The sequence below is a fragment of the Pleurodeles waltl genome, chromosome 5 (genome assembly GCF_031143425.1).
Source record: "Pleurodeles waltl isolate 20211129_DDA chromosome 5, aPleWal1.hap1.20221129, whole genome shotgun sequence".
Classification (NCBI taxonomy): Eukaryota; Metazoa; Chordata; class Amphibia; order Caudata; family Salamandridae; genus Pleurodeles; species Pleurodeles waltl.
The window spans coordinates 154,329,934-154,349,244 of record NC_090444.1 but is presented as its reverse complement, the minus strand read 5'-3'; the positions used below and the strand labels follow the sequence as shown (position 1 = coordinate 154,349,244).

At 46.9% G+C, this 19,311-nt stretch overlaps 1 protein-coding gene across 1 annotated transcript in view; it reads left to right on the top strand.

The window, feature by feature from the left end:
• Positions 1 to 19,311, top strand: part of LOC138295492 (calpain-2 catalytic subunit-like) — a 196,360-nt gene that overhangs the window by 119,348 nt on the left and 57,701 nt on the right. The window contains exon 13 of the mRNA XM_069233832.1: positions 961 to 997. Within this exon, the coding sequence (XP_069089933.1) occupies positions 961 to 997 (37 nt within the window). The remainder of the gene's footprint in view (positions 1 to 960; positions 998 to 19,311) is intronic.

The window sequence follows — 19,311 nt, the reverse complement described above, 5'->3', positions numbered from 1 at the left end:
TATTTTTAGCATAAAAAATTACATTAAAGTAAACCCAGGCAATGGTGAAAGGTTGGAATTTAGGAGAGTGTTAATACCTTTTTCATTGTTGATCTTACCCAGAACCAGGGTTATCCTGTTCCGAAATCAAGGTCCACTCCTAGTTATCACCTTCAGGGCTCGTTGGAACTAAACGGCTTGACACCTCAGTGCAGTGGCATAGTGTGTGGTAATCTGTGTGTCATTGCCACAGATATGGAATTCCCTTCCAGAAAAGATCAAACTCGGTGCAGTAGTATAGTATGTTTGTGTACTGAAATGTGCATTCATGTATGTTTGTGCCCACATCTATGTGGGGTGGGCCTTTGTAGAACTTTTGTAGTCTCATTGACAGAGGCTGATGACTGTTGAGTGTAATAACAGCTGTAAATGCTGGCCTTCCTGCTCTTGGGAAGGATATATATTTATATATATTTATCATTACTACAAAAAATACTACCAGTGTATAGAAATTTGTACATAGATAGTTAAAAGGTAAATGTCTGTATCTAATGGTTTGAATGAAGACTCTATTTCCAGTTTAACTGGTTTTAGATGTACTAGCAATTATTACTTTTGCCTGTTGCCTGTTGCACTTTAGTTTTTTTTAACTTGATCGTAACTGATTGTAGTGTTAACACAGCACTTAGAATTACGTCACTCAACATTATTTATAGGCACATGGGATGCAAGGATTGAATCAGAAGCTCAGCACAGCACCCTTGCCTGAGAGCTCCTGAGTGCCTCCAGAGGGGGGGCCTTCATGTTCTTTGCAGGGGGGGCTTAAGTTTTGTTACGCCACTGCTGTTTCTTCTTGTTTTATGAGTGTATTATGGCCCCATTATACTTAATTGTACAGCTTTCTCAGGGGCTCTAATTTGTTGATTCAAATTGCATTTGATATTACATTTAACACTAACTAGTCTTTTCTTTCACCCTTAGGGTAGTCGACGATGAGCTTGAGGCCAACGTTGAAGTGGTAAGAAGAATTTCATTTTTCACCTGTTTGACTGACCAATCTGAGCCTCCCACTCAGGGAACAAAATTAAATCGCTCATTTTAGGCGTTGAAATTGTTTGTGTTATCCACAGTAAATATCTGACCAAATGACAGATTGGTTATACTGTGAAATGAGTATGTCATTCAAAGTGTTGTATGCTTACTCAAGTTTTGACTGTACACTACAATACAGATTAAACCCTTTGTTGCTTATTAGTTTTCAGGTAGAACACTGACTGAGGGACTGTCAGGTGAATGTTTCACCAACCTTTGGTGAACTCTTTCTTAAGCGAGTCTAGGGAGCACCTGCTCCAGCTCAAATGGTCATCTCTGCTCTATTTCTGTTATTAAAACTCTGTGTGGAGTAGGAGATGATGAAAGCTGGATGTTACACTGGGGCTATGGGTGAAGTCAAAAGGGTCTTTTATTTTTTATATCCGTATATGGCACATCCCATATTCTGTTGCAATGTGAGGTAGTTTAATTGTTTGTAAGCACTAGAACATAAGTAAAATAGAATAAAAAACACTAATCGAGATACCTGGTTAATGTCCTGATTACTTAAATCTTTACCTTAAGACTTCCTAGTCACAGTCCTTACCTCTTTAGTTTTGTCGTGTTATATGGACACACTTTACCTTCCTGTGAGGTATAAACAGTGAGCCTCAAATGCTCCAAGATATCAAACCTTTATAAGAAGCCTGTTGTTAAAGTAAACCCTAAATCACCCTTGGATGATGGTTAGCTAGAACTTGATGAGTAAGAGAGAGAGGAGCCCAAGCACCAAAATAGGAACCACTGTTTATAGAGTGATTAAACATACAAAGATGAAGAGAAAACCTGCAACACCCAGTATTTTTTATGTACTGAAATCAATGTGTAGAGCCCAAACAGATGTTTGAACTTAGGTAGAGACAACATCTCCCATGCAAAATCGTTTATGGTAAATAAAGGTGTGGTGAATAGCGCAAGTGGCCACAACACATATACCTTTCAAAGAGGACCCTCTGAGAGCTACCCAAAAATTGTAAGTGCTCCAGGTAGACTGCCCCTGAACTAGACCAGGAAGACTATGATAAACCAAAGGGATGGCCCATTTAATCCAACTACTCAAGATTGCTGTTGATGGACTGTTTCCCTTTTTGGTTAATCCAGAGGTCACAGAGAGTATCTGTCTCATGAAAAAACAGTGCTAACCAACTAGATAGATAAGGCCCTATACACATCTAGAAAATAGAAGGGGGATTGGAGGAACTCATACGGAAAACTGCTGAACCAATGAAGGCTCATAACATTGATTAACCCTCACCTTCACACTCATCTGGAGAGGGTACTTGAGAGGACATGATGAGAAGAACATTGTCAACTAAGGTAAACATATCTAGCCAAGCAGTCCCAAATTCTTTCTGGATTTCTTGGAACAGAGGAGGACACTGGCAAATGTAAAACACAGCTCAAATGATCCTCTCGCACATTCTCCATCTATTGTAAGTAAATTGTTGACAAGGAAAGATGGCCATACTTCATACAGGTTCATATGGCCTTTGCCAGGCAGGCCAAACTGGGAGCTTTGATTGCCCCAAATGATTGATATAAGCTTGTGCCACTTGATTGTTGGTACAGACTCAAAGTGCCTGACCGAGAGCTAAGGAGGGAAGTGAGCTGAGCTCAGTGAACAAATGCCAACTCTAAAGTTTTCCTCTTGTGTGTCCATTCCCCCCCCTCCTTTGCTGCTGGCATCCATTGTTGACATATTGGTTGGAAAGGACCAAGAAGGACAGATGGGCTGTGTAAGGAAATGCCTCCTTGGCATGGTTGCCCCCTGACTTTTTGCCTTTGCTGATGCTATGTTTACAATTGAAAGTGTGCTGAGGCCTGCTAACCAGGCCCCAGCACCAGTGTTCTTTCCCTAACCTGTACTTTTGTATCCACAATTGGCAGACCCTGGCATCCAGATAAGTCCCTTGTAACTGGTACTTCTAGTACCAAGGGCCCTGATGCCAAGGAAGGTCTCTAAGGGCTGCAGCATGTCTTATGCCACCCTGGAGACCTCTCACTCAGCACAGACACACTGCTTGCCAGCTTGTGTGTGCTAGTGAGGACAAAACGAGTAAGTCGACATGGCACTCCCCTCAGGGTGCCATGCCAGCCTCTCACTGCCTATGCAGTATAGGTAAGACACCCCTCTAGCAGGCCTTACAGCCCTAAGGCAGGGTGCACTATACCATAGGTGAGGGTACCAGTGCATGAGCATGGTGCCCCTACAGTGTCTAAACAAAACCTTAGACATTGTAAGTGCAGGGTAGCCATAAGAGTATATGGTCTGGGAGTCTGTCAAACACGAACTCCACAGCACCATAATGGCTACACTGAAAACTGGGAAGTTTGGTATCAAACTTCTCAGCACAATAAATGCACACTGATGCCAGTGTACATTTTATTGTAAAATACACCCCAGAGGGCACCTTAGAGGTGCCCCCTGAAACTTAACCGACTATCTGTGTAGGCTGACTAGTTTTAGCAGCCTGCCCCAAACCGAGACATGTTGCTGGCCCCATGGGGAGAGTGCCTTTGTCACTCTGAGGCCAGTAACAAAGCCTGCACTGGGTGGAGATGCTAACACCTCCCCCAGGCAGGAATTGTCACACCTGGCGGTGAGCCTCAAAGGCTCACCTCCTTTGTGCCAACCCAGCAGGACACTCCAGCTAGTGGAGTTGCCCGCCCCCTCCGGCCAGGCCCCACTTTTGGCGGCAAGGCCGGAGAAAATAATGAGAATAACAAGGAGGAGTCACTGGCCAGTCAGGACAGCCCCTAAGGTGTCCTGAGCTGAGGTGACTCTAACTTTTAGAAATCCTCCATCTTGCAGATGGAGGATTCCCCCAATAGGGTTAGGATTGTGACCCCCTCCCCTTGGGAGGAGGCACAAAAAGGGTGTACCCACCCTCAGGGCTAGTAGCCATTGGCTACTAACCCCCCAGACCTAAACACGCCCTTAAATTTAGTATTTAAGGGCTACCCTGAACCCTAGAAAAGTAGATTCCTGCAACAAGAAGAAGGACTGCCCAGCTGAAAACCCCTGCAGCGGAAGACCAGAAGACGACAACTGCCTTGGCTCCAGAAACTCACCGGCCTGTCTCCTGCCTTCCAAAGATCCTGCTCCAGCGACGCCTTCCGAAGGGACCAGCGACCTCGACATCCTCTGAGGACTGCCCCTGCTTCGAAAAGACAAGAAACTCCCGAGGACAGCGGACCTGCTCCAAGAAAAGCTGCAACTTTGTTTCCAGCAGCTTTAAAGAACCCTGCAAGCTCCCCGCAAGAAGCGTGAAACTTGCAACACTGCACCCGGCGACCCCGACTCGGCTGGTGGCGATCCAACACCTCAGGAGGGACCCCAGGACTACTCTGATACTGTGAGTACCAAAACCTGTCCCCCCTGAGCCCCCACAGCGCCGCCTGCAGAGGGAATCCCGAGGCTTCCCCTGACCGCGACTCTTTGAACCTAAAAGTCCCGACGCCTGGGAGAGACCCTGCACCCGCAGCCCCCAGGACCTGAAGGACCGGACTTTCACTGGAGAAGTGACCCCCAGGAGTCCCTCTCCCTTGCCCAAGTGGAGGTTTCCCCGAGGAATCCCCCCCTTGCCTGCCTGCAGCGCTGAAGAGATCCCGAGATCTCTCATAGACTAACATTGAAAACCCGACGCTTGTTTCTACACTGCACCCGGCCGCCCCCGCGCTGCTGAGGGTGAAATTTCTGTGTGGACTTGTGTCCCCCCCGGTGCCCTACAAAACCCCCCTGGTCTGCCCTCCGAAGACGCGGGTACTTACCTGCAAGCAGACCGGAACGGGGCACCCCCTTCTCTCCATTCTAGCCTATGTGTGTTGGGCACCACTTTGAACTCTGCACCTGACCGGCCCTGAGCTGCTGGTGTGGTGACTTTGGGGTTGCTCTGAACCCCCAACGGTGGGCTACCTTGGACCAAGAACTGAACCCTGTAAGTGTCCTACTTACCTGGTAAAACTAACAAAAACTTACCTCCCCCAGGATCTGTGAAAATTGCACTAAGTGTCCACTTTTAAAACAGCTATTTGTCAATAACTTGAAAAGTATACATGCAATTTTGATGATTTGAAGTTCCTAAAGTACTTACCTGCAATACCTTTCGAATGAGATATTACATGTAGAATTTGAACCTGTGGTTCTTAAAATAAACTAAGAAAAGATATTTTTCTATATAAAAACCTATTGGCTGGATTTGTCTCTGAGTGTGTGTACCTCATTTATTGTCTTGTGTATGTACAACAAATGCTTAACACTACTCCTTGGATAAGCCTACTGCTCGACCACACTACCACAAAATAGAGCATTAGTATTATCTATTTTTACCACTATTTTACCTCTAAGGGGAACCCTTGGACTCTGTGCATGCTATTCCTTACTTTGAAATAGCACATACAGAGTCAACTTCCTACATTGGTGGATCAGCGGTGGGGTACAAGACTTTGCATTTGCTGGACTACTCAGCCAATACCTGATCACACGACAAATTCCAAAATTGTCATTAGAAATTGATTTTTGCAATTTGAAAAAGTTTTCTAAATTCTTAAAAGACCTGCTAGGGCCTTGTGTTAGATCCTGTTTAGCATTTCTTTTAGAGTTTAAAAGTTTGTAAAAGTTTGAATTAGATTCTAGAACCAGTTGTAGATTCTTAAAAAGTATTCCAACTTTTAGAAGCAAAATGTCTAGCACAGATGTGACTGTGGTGGAACTCGACACCACACCTTACCTCCATCTTAAGATGAGGGAGCTAAGGTCACTCTGTAAAATAAAGAAAATAACAATGGGCCCCAAACCTACCAAAATACAGCTCCAGGAGCTTTTGGCAGAGTTTGAAAAGGCCAACCCCTCTGAGGGTGGCAACTCAGAGGAAGAGGATAGTGACTTGGAGGACAATTCCCCCCTACCAGTCCTATCTAGGGAGAACAGGGTCCCTCAAACCCTGACTCCAAAAATAATAGTCAGAGATGCTGGTTCCCTCACAGGAGAGACCAACACCTCTGAAATCACTGAGGATAGCCCCAGTGAAGAGGACATCCAGTTAGCCAGGATGGCCAAAAGATTGGCTTTGGAAAGACAGATCCTAGCCATAGAGAGGGAAAGGCAAGAGATGGGCCTAGGACCCATCAATGGTGGCAGCAATATAAATAGGGTCAGAGATTCTCCTGACATGTTGAAAATCCCTAAAGGGATTGTAACTAAATATGAAGATGGTGATGACATCACCAAATGGTTCACAGCTTTTGAGAGGGCTTGTGTAACCAGAAAAGTGAACAGATCTCACTGGGGTGCTCTCCTTTGGGAAATGTTCACAGGAAAGTGTAGGGATAGACTCCTCACACTCTCTGGACAAGATGCAGAATCTTATGACCTCATGAAGGGTACCCTGATTGAGGGCTTTGGATTCTCCACTGAGGAGTACAGGATTAGGTTCAGGGGGGCTCAAAAATCCTCGAGCCAGACCTGGGTTGACTTTGTTGACTACTCAGTGAAAACACTAGATGGTTGGATTCAAGGCAGTGGTGTAAGTAATTATGATGGGCTGTACAATTTATTTGTGAAAGAACACCTGTTAAGTAATTGTTTCAATGATAAACTGCATCAGCATCTGGTAGACCTAGGACCAATTTCTCCCCAAGAATTGGGAAAGAAGGCGGACCATTGGGTCAAGACAAGGGTGTCCAAGACTTCAACAGGGGGTGACCAAAAGAAAGGGGTCACAAAGACTCCCCAGGGGAAGGGTGATGAGACAACCAAAACTAAAAATAGTAAAGAGTCTTCTACAGGCCCCCAAAAACCTGCACAGGAGGGTGGGCCCAGAGCCTCTTCACAAAACAATGGGTACAAGGGTAAAAACTTTGATCCCAAAAAGGCCTGGTGTCATAGCTGTAAACAGCATGGACACCAAACTGGAGACAAGGCCTGTCCCAAGAAAGATTCCACTCCAAACTCCCATCCAGGTAACACTGGTATGGCTAGTCTCCAAGTGGGATCAACAGTGTGCCCAGAGCAAATCAGGGTCCACAGTGAAGCTACTCTAGTTTCTGAGGGTGGGGTGGATTTAGCCACACTAGCTGTCTGGCCGCCTAACATGCAAAAATACAGACAGCAACTCTTAATTAATGGGACTAGAATAGAGGGCCTGAGGGATACAGGTGCCAGTGTCACCATGGTGACAGAGAAACTGGTTTCCCCTGGCCAATACCTGACTGGAAAAACTTACACAGTCACCAACGCTGACAATCAGAGAAAAGTACATCCCATGGCAATGGTTACTTTAGAATGGGGAGGGGTCAATGGCCTGAAACAGGTGGTGGTCTCCTCAAATATCCCAGTGGACTGTCTGCTTGGAAATGACCTGGAGTCCTCAGCATGGGCTGAGGTAGAACTAAAAACCCATGCAGCAATGCTGGGTATCCCTGAACTGGTGTGTGTGAAAACAAGAGCACAGTGCAAGGCACAGGGTGAACAAGTAGAGCTGGAGTCTGGAAGAATGGCCCAGCCTACCAAGAGAACAGGAAAGTCAGTTGGGAAACCAACTGCAACACAGCAAAAGAAAGGGAACCTCTCTTCTCAGGAAGAAGTTCTGCCCTCTGAGGGAACTGAGCCTTTGGAGCTTGAACCTTACCAGGTTGAGCTCTTGGGCCCAGGGGGACCCTCAAGGGAGGAGCTGTGTAAGGGACAAGAAACCTGTCCCTCTCTTGAAGGCCTTAGGCAGCAAGCTGCTGAAGAGTCCAAAGGCAAGAAAAATGGAACGCATAGGGTCTATTGGGAAGATGGACTCCTGTACACTGAGGCCAGAGACCCCAAACCTGGTGCCACTAGGAGAGTGGTAGTGCCTCAGCTGTTCAGAGAGTTCATCCTAACATTGGCCCATGACATTCCCCTTGCTGGACATTTGGGACAAACCAAGACGTGGGAGAGGTTAGTCAACCACTTCTACTGGCCCAATATGTCCAACATGGTTAAGGAGTTTTGCCTCTCCTGCCCCACCTGTCAAGCCAGTGGTAAGACAGGTGGGCATCCAAAGGCCCCCCTCATTCCACTTCCAGTGGTGGGGGTTCCCTTTGAAAGAGTGGGTGTGGACATAGTTGGTCCACTGGAACCTCCCACAGCCTCAGGAAATATGTATATCCTGGTAGTAGTGGATCATGCTACCAGGTATCCTGAAGCTATTCCCCTTAGGTCGACTACTGCCCCTGCAGTAGCCAAGGCCCTCATTGGTATCTTTACCAGAGTGGGTTTCCCTAAGGAGGTGGTGTCTGACAGGGGTACCAACTTCATGTCAGCATACCTAAAGCACATGTGGAATGAGTGTGGAGTGACTTATAAATTCACTACACCATACCACCCACAAACTAATGGCTTGGTTGAGAGATTCAACAAGACATTAAAAGGCATGATCATGGGGCTCCCAGAAAAGCTCAAAAGGAGATGGGATGTCCTCTTGCCATGTCTGCTTTTCGCTTACAGAGAGGTGCCACAGAAGGGAGTAGGATTCTCACCCTTTGAACTTCTGTTTGGTCATCCTGTAAGGGGACCACTTGCTCTTGTTAAGGAAGGCTGGGAGAGACCTCTCCATGAGCCAAAACAAGACATAGTGGACTATGTACTTGGCCTTCGCTCTAGAATGGCAGAGTACATGGAAAAGGCAACCAAAAACCTTGAGGCCAGCCAACAGCTCCAGAAGTTTTGGTATGACCAAAAGGCTGCACTGGTTGAGTTCCAACCAGGGCAGAAAGTCTGGGTTCTGGAGCCTGTGGCTCCCAGGGCACTCCAGGACAAATGGAGTGGCCCTTACCCAGTACTAGAGAGGAAGAGTCAGGTCACCTACTTGGTGGACCTGGGCACAAGCAGGAGCCCCAAGAGGGTGATCCATGTAAACCGCCTTAAGCTCTTCCACGACAGGGCTGATGTCAATCTGTTGATGGTAACAGATGAGGATCAGGAGGCAGAGAGTGAACCTCTCCCTGATCTTCTGTCATCAGACCCAAAAGATGGTACAGTAGATGGAGTGATCTACTCAGACACCCTCTCTGGCCAACAGCAAGCTGATTGTAGGAGAGTCCTACAACAGTTTCCTGAACTCTTCTCCTTAACCCCTGGTCAGACACACCTGTGTACCCATGATGTGGACACAGGAGACAGCATGCCTGTCAAGAACAAAATTTTTAGACAATCTGACCATGTTAAAGAAAGCATCAAGGTGGAAGTCCACAAGATGCTGGAATTGGGAGTAATTGAGCGCTCTGACAGCCCCTGGGCTAGCCCAGTGGTCTTAGTCCCCAAACCTCACACCAAAGATGGAAAGAAAGAGATGAGGTTTTGTGTGGACTACAGAGGGCTCAATTCTGTCACCAAGACAGATGCTCATCCAATTCCAAGAGCTGATGAGCTCATTGATAAATTAGGTGCTGCCAAATTTCTAAGTACCTTTGACTTGACAGCAGGGTACTGGCAAATAAAAATGGCACCTGGAGCAAAAGAAAAGACAGCATTCTCCACACCTGATGGGCATTATCAGTTTACTGTTATGCCCTTTGGTTTAAAGAATGCCCCTGCCACCTTCCAAAGGTTGGTGAATCAAGTCCTTGCTGGCTTGGAGTCCTTTAGCACAGCTTATCTTGATGATATTGCTGTCTTTAGCTCCACCTGGCAGGATCACCTGGTCCACCTGAGGAAGGTTTTGAAGGCTCTGCAATCTGCAGGCCTCTCTATCAAGGCATCCAAATGCCAGATAGGGCAGGGAACTGTGGTTTACTTGGGACACCTTGTAGGTGGAGGCCAAGTTCAGCCACTCCAACCCAAGATCCAGACTATTCTGGACTGGGTAGCTCCAAAAACCCAGACTCAAGTCAGGGCATTCCTTGGCTTGACTGGGTATTACAGGAGGTTTGTGAAGGGATATGGATCCATTGTGACAGCCCTCACTGAACTCACCTCCAAGAAAATGCCCAAGAAAGTAAACTGGACTGTGGACTGCCAACAGGCCTTTGACACCCTGAAACAGGCAATGTGCTCAGCACCAGTTCTCAAAGCTCCAGATTATTCTAAGCAGTTCATTGTGCAGACTGATGCCTCTGAACATGGGATAGGGGCAGTTTTGTCCCAAACAAATGATGATGGCCTTGACCAGCCTGTTGCTTTCATTAGCAGGAGGTTACTCCCCAGGGAGCAGCGTTGGAGTGCCATTGAGAGGGAGGCCTTTGCTGTGGTTTGGTCCCTGAAGAAGCTGAGACCATACCTCTTTGGGACTCACTTCCTAGTTCAAACTGACCACAGACCTCTCAAATGGCTGATGCAAATGAAAGGTGAAAATCCTAAACTGTTGAGGTGGTCCATCTCCCTACAGGGAATGGACTTTATAGTGGAACACAGACCTGGGACTGCCCATGCCAATGCAGATGGCCTTTCCAGGTTCTTCCACTTAGAAAATGAAGACTCTCTTGGGAAAGGTTAGTCTCATCCTCTTTCGTTTGGGGGGGGGTTGTGTAAGGAAATGCCTCCTTGGCATGGTTGCCCCCTGACTTTTTGCCTTTGCTGATGCTATGTTTACAATTGAAAGTGTGCTGAGGCCTGCTAACCAGGCCCCAGCACCAGTGTTCTTTCCCTAACCTGTACTTTTGTATCCACAATTGGCAGACCCTGGCATCCAGATAAGTCCCTTGTAACTGGTACTTCTAGTACCAAGGGCCCTGATGCCAAGGAAGGTCTCTAAGGGCTGCAGCATGTCTTATGCCACCCTGGAGACCTCTCACTCAGCACAGACACACTGCTTGCCAGCTTGTGTGTGCTAGTGAGGACAAAACGAGTAAGTCGACATGGCACTCCCCTCAGGGTGCCATGCCAGCCTCTCACTGCCTATGCAGTATAGGTAAGACACCCCTCTAGCAGGCCTTACAGCCCTAAGGCAGGGTGCACTATACCATAGGTGAGGGTACCAGTGCATGAGCATGGTGCCCCTACAGTGTCTAAACAAAACCTTAGACATTGTAAGTGCAGGGTAGCCATAAGAGTATATGGTCTGGGAGTCTGTCAAACACGAACTCCACAGCACCATAATGGCTACACTGAAAACTGGGAAGTTTGGTATCAAACTTCTCAGCACAATAAATGCACACTGATGCCAGTGTACATTTTATTGTAAAATACACCCCAGAGGGCACCTTAGAGGTGCCCCCTGAAACTTAACCGACTATCTGTGTAGGCTGACTAGTTTTAGCAGCCTGCCCCAAACCGAGACATGTTGCTGGCCCCATGGGGAGAGTGCCTTTGTCACTCTGAGGCCAGTAACAAAGCCTGCACTGGGTGGAGATGCTAACACCTCCCCCAGGCAGGAATTGTCACACCTGGCGGTGAGCCTCAAAGGCTCACCTCCTTTGTGCCAACCCAGCAGGACACTCCAGCTAGTGGAGTTGCCCGCCCCCTCCGGCCAGGCCCCACTTTTGGCGGCAAGGCCGGAGAAAATAATGAGAATAACAAGGAGGAGTCACTGGCCAGTCAGGACAGCCCCTAAGGTGTCCTGAGCTGAGGTGACTCTAACTTTTAGAAATCCTCCATCTTGCAGATGGAGGATTCCCCCAATAGGGTTAGGATTGTGACCCCCTCCCCTTGGGAGGAGGCACAAAAAGGGTGTACCCACCCTCAGGGCTAGTAGCCATTGGCTACTAACCCCCCAGACCTAAACACGCCCTTAAATTTAGTATTTAAGGGCTACCCTGAACCCTAGAAAAGTAGATTCCTGCAACAAGAAGAAGGACTGCCCAGCTGAAAACCCCTGCAGCGGAAGACCAGAAGACGACAACTGCCTTGGCTCCAGAAACTCACCGGCCTGTCTCCTGCCTTCCAAAGATCCTGCTCCAGCGACGCCTTCCGAAGGGACCAGCGACCTCGACATCCTCTGAGGACTGCCCCTGCTTCGAAAAGACAAGAAACTCCCGAGGACAGCGGACCTGCTCCAAGAAAAGCTGCAACTTTGTTTCCAGCAGCTTTAAAGAACCCTGCAAGCTCCCCGCAAGAAGCGTGAAACTTGCAACACTGCACCCGGCGACCCCGACTCGGCTGGTGGCGATCCAACACCTCAGGAGGGACCCCAGGACTACTCTGATACTGTGAGTACCAAAACCTGTCCCCCCTGAGCCCCCACAGCGCCGCCTGCAGAGGGAATCCCGAGGCTTCCCCTGACCGCGACTCTTTGAACCTAAAAGTCCCGACGCCTGGGAGAGACCCTGCACCCGCAGCCCCCAGGACCTGAAGGACCGGACTTTCACTGGAGAAGTGACCCCCAGGAGTCCCTCTCCCTTGCCCAAGTGGAGGTTTCCCCGAGGAATCCCCCCCTTGCCTGCCTGCAGCGCTGAAGAGATCCCGAGATCTCTCATAGACTAACATTGAAAACCCGACGCTTGTTTCTACACTGCACCCGGCCGCCCCCGCGCTGCTGAGGGTGAAATTTCTGTGTGGACTTGTGTCCCCCCCGGTGCCCTACAAAACCCCCCTGGTCTGCCCTCCGAAGACGCGGGTACTTACCTGCAAGCAGACCGGAACCGGGGCACCCCCTTCTCTCCATTCTAGCCTATGTGTGTTGGGCACCACTTTGAACTCTGCACCTGACCGGCCCTGAGCTGCTGGTGTGGTGACTTTGGGGTTGCTCTGAACCCCCAACGGTGGGCTACCTTGGACCAAGAACTGAACCCTGTAAGTGTCCTACTTACCTGGTAAAACTAACAAAAACTTACCTCCCCCAGGAACTGTGAAAATTGCACTGTGTCCACTTTTAAAACAGCTATTTGTCAATAACTTGAAAAGTATACATGCAATTTTGATGATTTGAAGTTCCTAAAGTACTTACCTGCAATACCTTTCGAATGAGATATTACATGTAGAATTTGAACCTGTGGTTCTTAAAATAAACTAAGAAAATATATTTTTCTATATAAAAACCTATTGGCTGGATTTGTCTCGGAGTGTGTGTACCTCATTTATTGTCTTGTGTATGTACAACAAATGCTTAACACTACTCCTTGGATAAGCCTACTGCTCGACCACACTACCACAAAATAGAGCATTAGTATTATCTATTTTTACCACTATTTTACCTCTAAGGGGAACCCTTGGACTCTGTGCATGCTATTCCTTACTTTGAAATAGCACATACAGAGTCAACTTCCTACAGGCTGAAACTGTCCACCAGCCTCATGGCAAATTTAGGGGTGACAGGCACCATTCCATCGCAATCCTCTAACTTTAGGTTCCAATGAGAAAAAAGTTGATTTATCAAAGAAGGAAGGTGCTGGTTGGCTCACAGTACGAACAACAGGCAACACGCCATCTCGTCCTGCACACTGAAGCACACTGAACATAAGCCTCTGAGTGATGTAGCAGGGACAACAGATGGCCCATCAGCTTGCTGCACCATGAGGTGTTGATGAAGTACCCCACTCCAAAACTGCAGATTCTGTATTGGTTGAAGGTGAGAGACAGCACAGTTGAGTAGAAATGCATATATTCTTATGTTGCACACCCGATGAGCAGTCTCCACTACCTAGAAAGTGAAGTGGCACAAATGAGCTTGTCACCTAAGTAAGGTAAAACCAGAACAGTTTCACGATGAAGAATATACACCAGAGGAGCTACTAGCTTGGTGAAAACCCTTCGAGTATAGGCCAGTCAAAACGAGGAAGCCCAAGTTGGAAGCGTGTTCCTTGTACACAGAATTATAGAAATGCTCATAATGCTGTGTGGACAAGGATATGAAAATAGTTGTCCATCAGATGGCATAGAATGGCTGCTCAGTCTCTCTCAAACACTGAAATCATTGCAGCTTTGTGAATCAAATCCCGGATACCTGGAGATGATCTTGGATTCACAGAGGTGAATGTGGAACTGGAGTTGCATTGAAGTCTTCGAGGGTTTCCTGGAAGCCAATTTGATAACCTGGCTTGATGATCTAAAGAACCCGAAACTGACACCGAGCCCTTACAGTCCCTAACAGTTTGTATTGCAGTAAGGACTTAGGATACAGAGGGATAGAGTTTGTGATGACTGGGAGATAACAGGAGTTGTCAGAAAAAGAGCATCCCTGGCTGCAGCCCCTCTCATGAAAGGGAGGCTGATGGACAAACAGAGGCCAACAACTTGAACATTTCAGCTGCTATTTTACCAAGTCATTCCACTGAGGACAAAAACGTTTTGCATCACTGAAAGTTAAGTTCTCACAAGCTTTTTTGAGAATTGTGTGCCTTAAGGCACTCATCCAGATCCTTTGTGTGCCTGCACTGAGGAACCAGAAGCATTCACTGCAGAATACAGGCAGCAAAAAGATGTTAGATAAAAATATCACCTGCTGTTCTGTTACTGAAAGACTGGAAGAACTGTGCATGCCCTATTTCACCTCCCCTGCTAAGTCCTGAAAGTCATGCAGGAGAGACTGAACAGTGTGGGTTACTTAGGTATTGGCTCTGACCACAAATGTGGGAGCACAACGCCTTCTGTTTATAGCGCCATCAACCTTTTGGTGACTGCATCCACTGGTGAAGTGCCTTCTTGGGATGTTAAGTCAGCCACAAAAATCTACTTTGATTACTGAAGGCAATTGTTCCTTTGAGTTGGTCAGTGGATATCTGTGGATCACAAACCCTGGAAAACTGTGCTGTTCCATATGTCCCCTTTCTCTACCCATGGTCTTTCTGGCAACATTATGTAATAGCAGAGATTCAGGTTCTTTCTTCTGATACTCAGTTAAAAACAAATCATTGATTATCGTCTGGAGTGGAGGAGGAATCTGTATCTGAAGAGGGGAAAATGTAGATTTTCCTAGTAATTTATGACGGAAAGTCTTAATTTTATTAAAGACACGGAGGCAAGTATTATGCTTCTCTAACTTGCTTTATTTTAAATAGCAGCAGTCAAGAAAACTACAACTCCCATGAGGCTTAACAAGACCAAAGCCAATGGGAGAAGAACAGGAATAACCAATGCACCAATCACCATCCACGGTGCTACGTAACCACTAAGCTTGACTGCGACCAGCCCTCTTTCTTGATGCGAGGGTTTAGTCGATGCGTGAAAACAAAGGAAAAATAGTCAAAATGATAGCAATTGCCAGAACCAAAGAACAAAGTTCCTGAAGTAAGTGCAGGCAAAAGAAGAGACGAGGAGGAAGCCGAGAGATGTTCTGTGAGTTTTCCAGAAATGAATCTTGAAGATCAAAAGGAACGATGGAGTTCGGCATGACCAGAGCTTGATCAGGTAGCTGGTTGCGTTGTTGTAGATGTTGCTGTAAGGGAGGGAAAGGACAAAAAATTAAGAAAGTTTGTCCCAGTCGAGGCGGGATAATACTCGCCTCCGTGTCTTTAATAAAATTAAGACTTTCCGTCATAAATTACTAGGAAAATCTACATTTTATGTCAAGAACGGAGGCTCCTATTATGCTTTTTTAAAGCATATTAATCACTACAGAAGATGCAGTATGTACCGGTTTACAGTAAAATGTTCTAAAAACATTATCGTTAGACCAATCGGCAGACCTCAGAATGTCCTCCAGGCTAGAACCAGCCCAAAAAGCTTTGGAAGCCATCGCACCCCTAGTGGAATGAGCCCCAAAAACAGAGGTATCAATCCCTGCAAGAGACATAACCCAACAAACCCATCTAGCCAGCGTAGCTGAAGCAACAGGTCTGTGGGGTTTACGAAAGGAAATGAGCAACTGGGAAGAGGAAGACGTTCTGAGGTCAGCCGTGCGATCTTCATAACATTTAAGACATTGACCAACACATAACTTAGATTGATTAGGAAAGTATGGGTAGAAAACTGTATGTAAATTAGATTTTGTACGTCTATGAACTGAAAATAATACCCCAGACGGGGCAAATTGTCGAGAAGAAATATCTAACGCTCGAACATCAGATAAACGTTTGATAGAGACTAGGCAGAGTAACATGGTTAGTTTGGCAGAAAGTGATTTTAAAGACAACTCATGATTATCTTGCCAAGATAAAAACAGATTCAGTACTACATTCACATCCCACAACTTTGAGTATTTGGGTAATGGAGGAAATGAAAATTTTACTCCCTTTAACAGGCGACAAAGGAGGGGATGTTCACCGACAGGTTTGCCATTGATCTGAGTATGGTGCATGGAAATTGCTGATCGGTATAGATTAATCGTCCTGTATGACTTACCCAAACCGGCTTGTGCCGCCAAGAAGTTAATGACATAGTTTATGTCTGCAGAAACAGGATCGAGGTCCCTTCCCACAAACCAGCAAGACCAAAGCGACCAAGCAGAGCTATATGCCTTTCTGGTGCCCGGGGCCCAGGCCTTGTTGATGAGGTCCGCAGCTTCATTCGAAATCGGGACGGAAGGTCGGGAAGTCCCGATACCTTCCATGCCGAGAGCTGAAGAGTATTGTTGATGACAAGGGGATGAGGATCTCCGTGAGGATCTCGAAGAAGAGAAGGGAAAGACGGGAGAAGAAGAGGGGAATCGATTGTTAACTCCAAAAGAGGTGGGAACCACATTTGTGACTGCCAAAAAGGTACTACCAGTACTGATGTGGCTTTCTGGCGTCTGATCTGGGCCAAAACCCTGGTGATCATCAAGAAAGGAGGAAACGCATAGTTGATTGCCTGGGACCAGTCCTGTAGAAAAGCGTTGGAGGCCAAAGCTACAGGGTCTGGGCGCCAACTGAAAAAGAGGGGTAATTGGGAGTTGAGACGGGAGGCGAAAAGGTCTATGGCAAAAGGGCCCCATTTGCGACAAATGGAGCGAAAAACTGAAGGATGAAGTTTCCAATCGCTGTAATCTCTGAGGAAGCGAGAGTGCCAGTCCGCCGTCTGGTTGAGAGAACCTGGAAGATATTCCGCTGAAAGGGAAATCTCGTTGAGGAGACAATACTCCCAAATACTTTTTGCGAGGTCTGCCAGAGGTTTTGACCTGGTGCCTCCGAGATGGTTTATGTATCGGACAGCCGAAACATTGTCCATGCGGAGGAGGATGGTACACTGCACCCTGTCTTTTGCCAGGCTTTTGATTGCAAAGGAGCCTGCAAGCATCTCTAAATAATTGATGTGCAATCTGGACTCCTCGAGTGACCATGTACCTCCAGTCGAGATTGAGCCACAGCGGGCGCCCCAACCCGTAAGGCTTGCATCGGATTCTAATACAAGATCGGGGCTGATGGAAAAATAGCCCAGCCGTTCCAGGCATCTAAATGGTCTATCCACCATTGGAGTTCTAAACGAGACTCGTGATCGAGAGCTATCATTTCTGAATACGCAAGACCTCTTCGGAGATGACGGATTTTTAATCTCTGGAGAGCACGATAATGGAGGGGGCCCGGAAAAATGGCTTGGATAGAAGCCGACAGAAGGCCCACAATCCTGGCCAGCATTCTGAGGGAAATCATTGACCTGCTGAGTGTTTTCCGAATTTCCGATTTTATGATATGTACTTTTTGTGAATGGAGATGGAGAGTAGCAGACAAAGAGTCTATCTCGAACCCTAAGAAGTCTATACGTTGAGCAGGGAGAACATTGGACTTTGCTTCGTTGAGAAGGAAACCGAGTTGGGAAAGAAGGGAACAAGTTATCTGTAACTGAGACAGGAGAATAGCACGATTCTGATGTAGTATAAGGATATCGTCCAGATAAATTAGAAGCCTGATGCCTAATGACCTGAGATGAGCCGTGACCGGCTTCATTAACTTGGTGAAACACCAAGGAGCGGAAGAAAGACCGAATGGAAGGGAGGAAAATTGATACGTGTGGTCTAACCATTGAAACTGTAGATATTTGCTGTGATTTGGATGAATGGGAACAGAAAGGTATGCGTCCTGAAGGTCTAGACGTACCATGAAATCGCCAGGAAGAAGAATGTCCCTGAGATGGATAATGGTCTCCATCTTGAAGTGCCGATAAACGACAAACTGATTGAAATCCCTGAGATTTATAACCGGCCTGAACTTTTTGTTTTTCTTTTGCACCAAAAAGAGAGAGCTGAGGAAACCGGAGGTGTCTAGAGGGGCTTCTTGGATGGCTCGTTTTGAGAGCAACGAAGCTATTTCTTCTGAAATCAGGGAAGACATCTCCTTGGAAATCGAGGAGGAGGGGGAAAGTACCTTTGTACGGGAGTGGCGTAGAACTCTATTTGGTAACCCATAATGGTATTGAGAACCCAAGGGTCTGAAGTCAGCGAGCGCCATTTTTGGATGAAATGACGAAGTCGTCCCCCTATTGGAGTAAGGCCAAAAACAGGGCTTACCTTGATTGTTGTGGGATCGGAATCCACGTTGCCCCCGACCTCAGTAGCCTCTGCCACGCTGAGGGTAGAACTGGGGTTTGTAGGCTTGAGCAGGATAGGTGGACTGAGAAGAGTAGTAGGAGCCTCTGTTTCCTTGAAAGGAACGGCCGGTAGAGCGGCTCCTGCCTGTACCGGCCCTGGCAAAAACCCGATGATTGAATACCTTTTTGATATTTTGTTGAGCTTTGTCAATCGAGGAGAAGGTGGAAACGAATTTTCCTAAGTCTTTAACGAAAGTATTCCCAAAAAGATGACCATCAGCCTTAACACCGGGGTCCATGTTGGCCAGATTTGACAACTTGGGGTCCAATTTTAGGAGCAAACCTTTCTTTCTCTCGTGAATGATGGAGGCATTAGCGTTACCAAGGAGGCAAAAGGCTCTCTGTGTCCATAAGGATAGCTCAGCCGGATCAATGTCCGCTTCATCCATTCTTGCTGATTCAGCGAGATCTAAAATACGAGCCAAAGGACCCACAACATCTAGCAGTTTGTCCTGGCAACTTGACCAGGCCTTATCTACCCCCTTACGAGGATCCTTTCCGAATTTAGAGAAAAAAGTAAGTATAGAATCGTCAATTGTAGGAGTCGCTGTAATCTGGGAAAAAAGTGATGGTCTGGGGCATTCAGATCTCAATTTAGACCTTGTCTGCTTATCGAGAGGAACTCTCAGTCTGGACGCAATATATTGACCCACATGAGAAGGCGGAGACCACTCAGTGGAGTTAGGGTGGTGTAAAAGTGAAGGGTCGAACATGGGGTTGCCATCCGCATCCAAAATAGTTTTGGCAAAAAATGGGTCTGAAACATTCAGTTTAGGCTTTTTGGCAGGGGAAGCCTGAGACTGAGAACCCCATATGTCAGAGGCATCATCTGCCTCATCTGCATCACCGACGTCGTCATCAGTATCAGAAATGTGGGAGACAACAATTTGTTGTAGCGC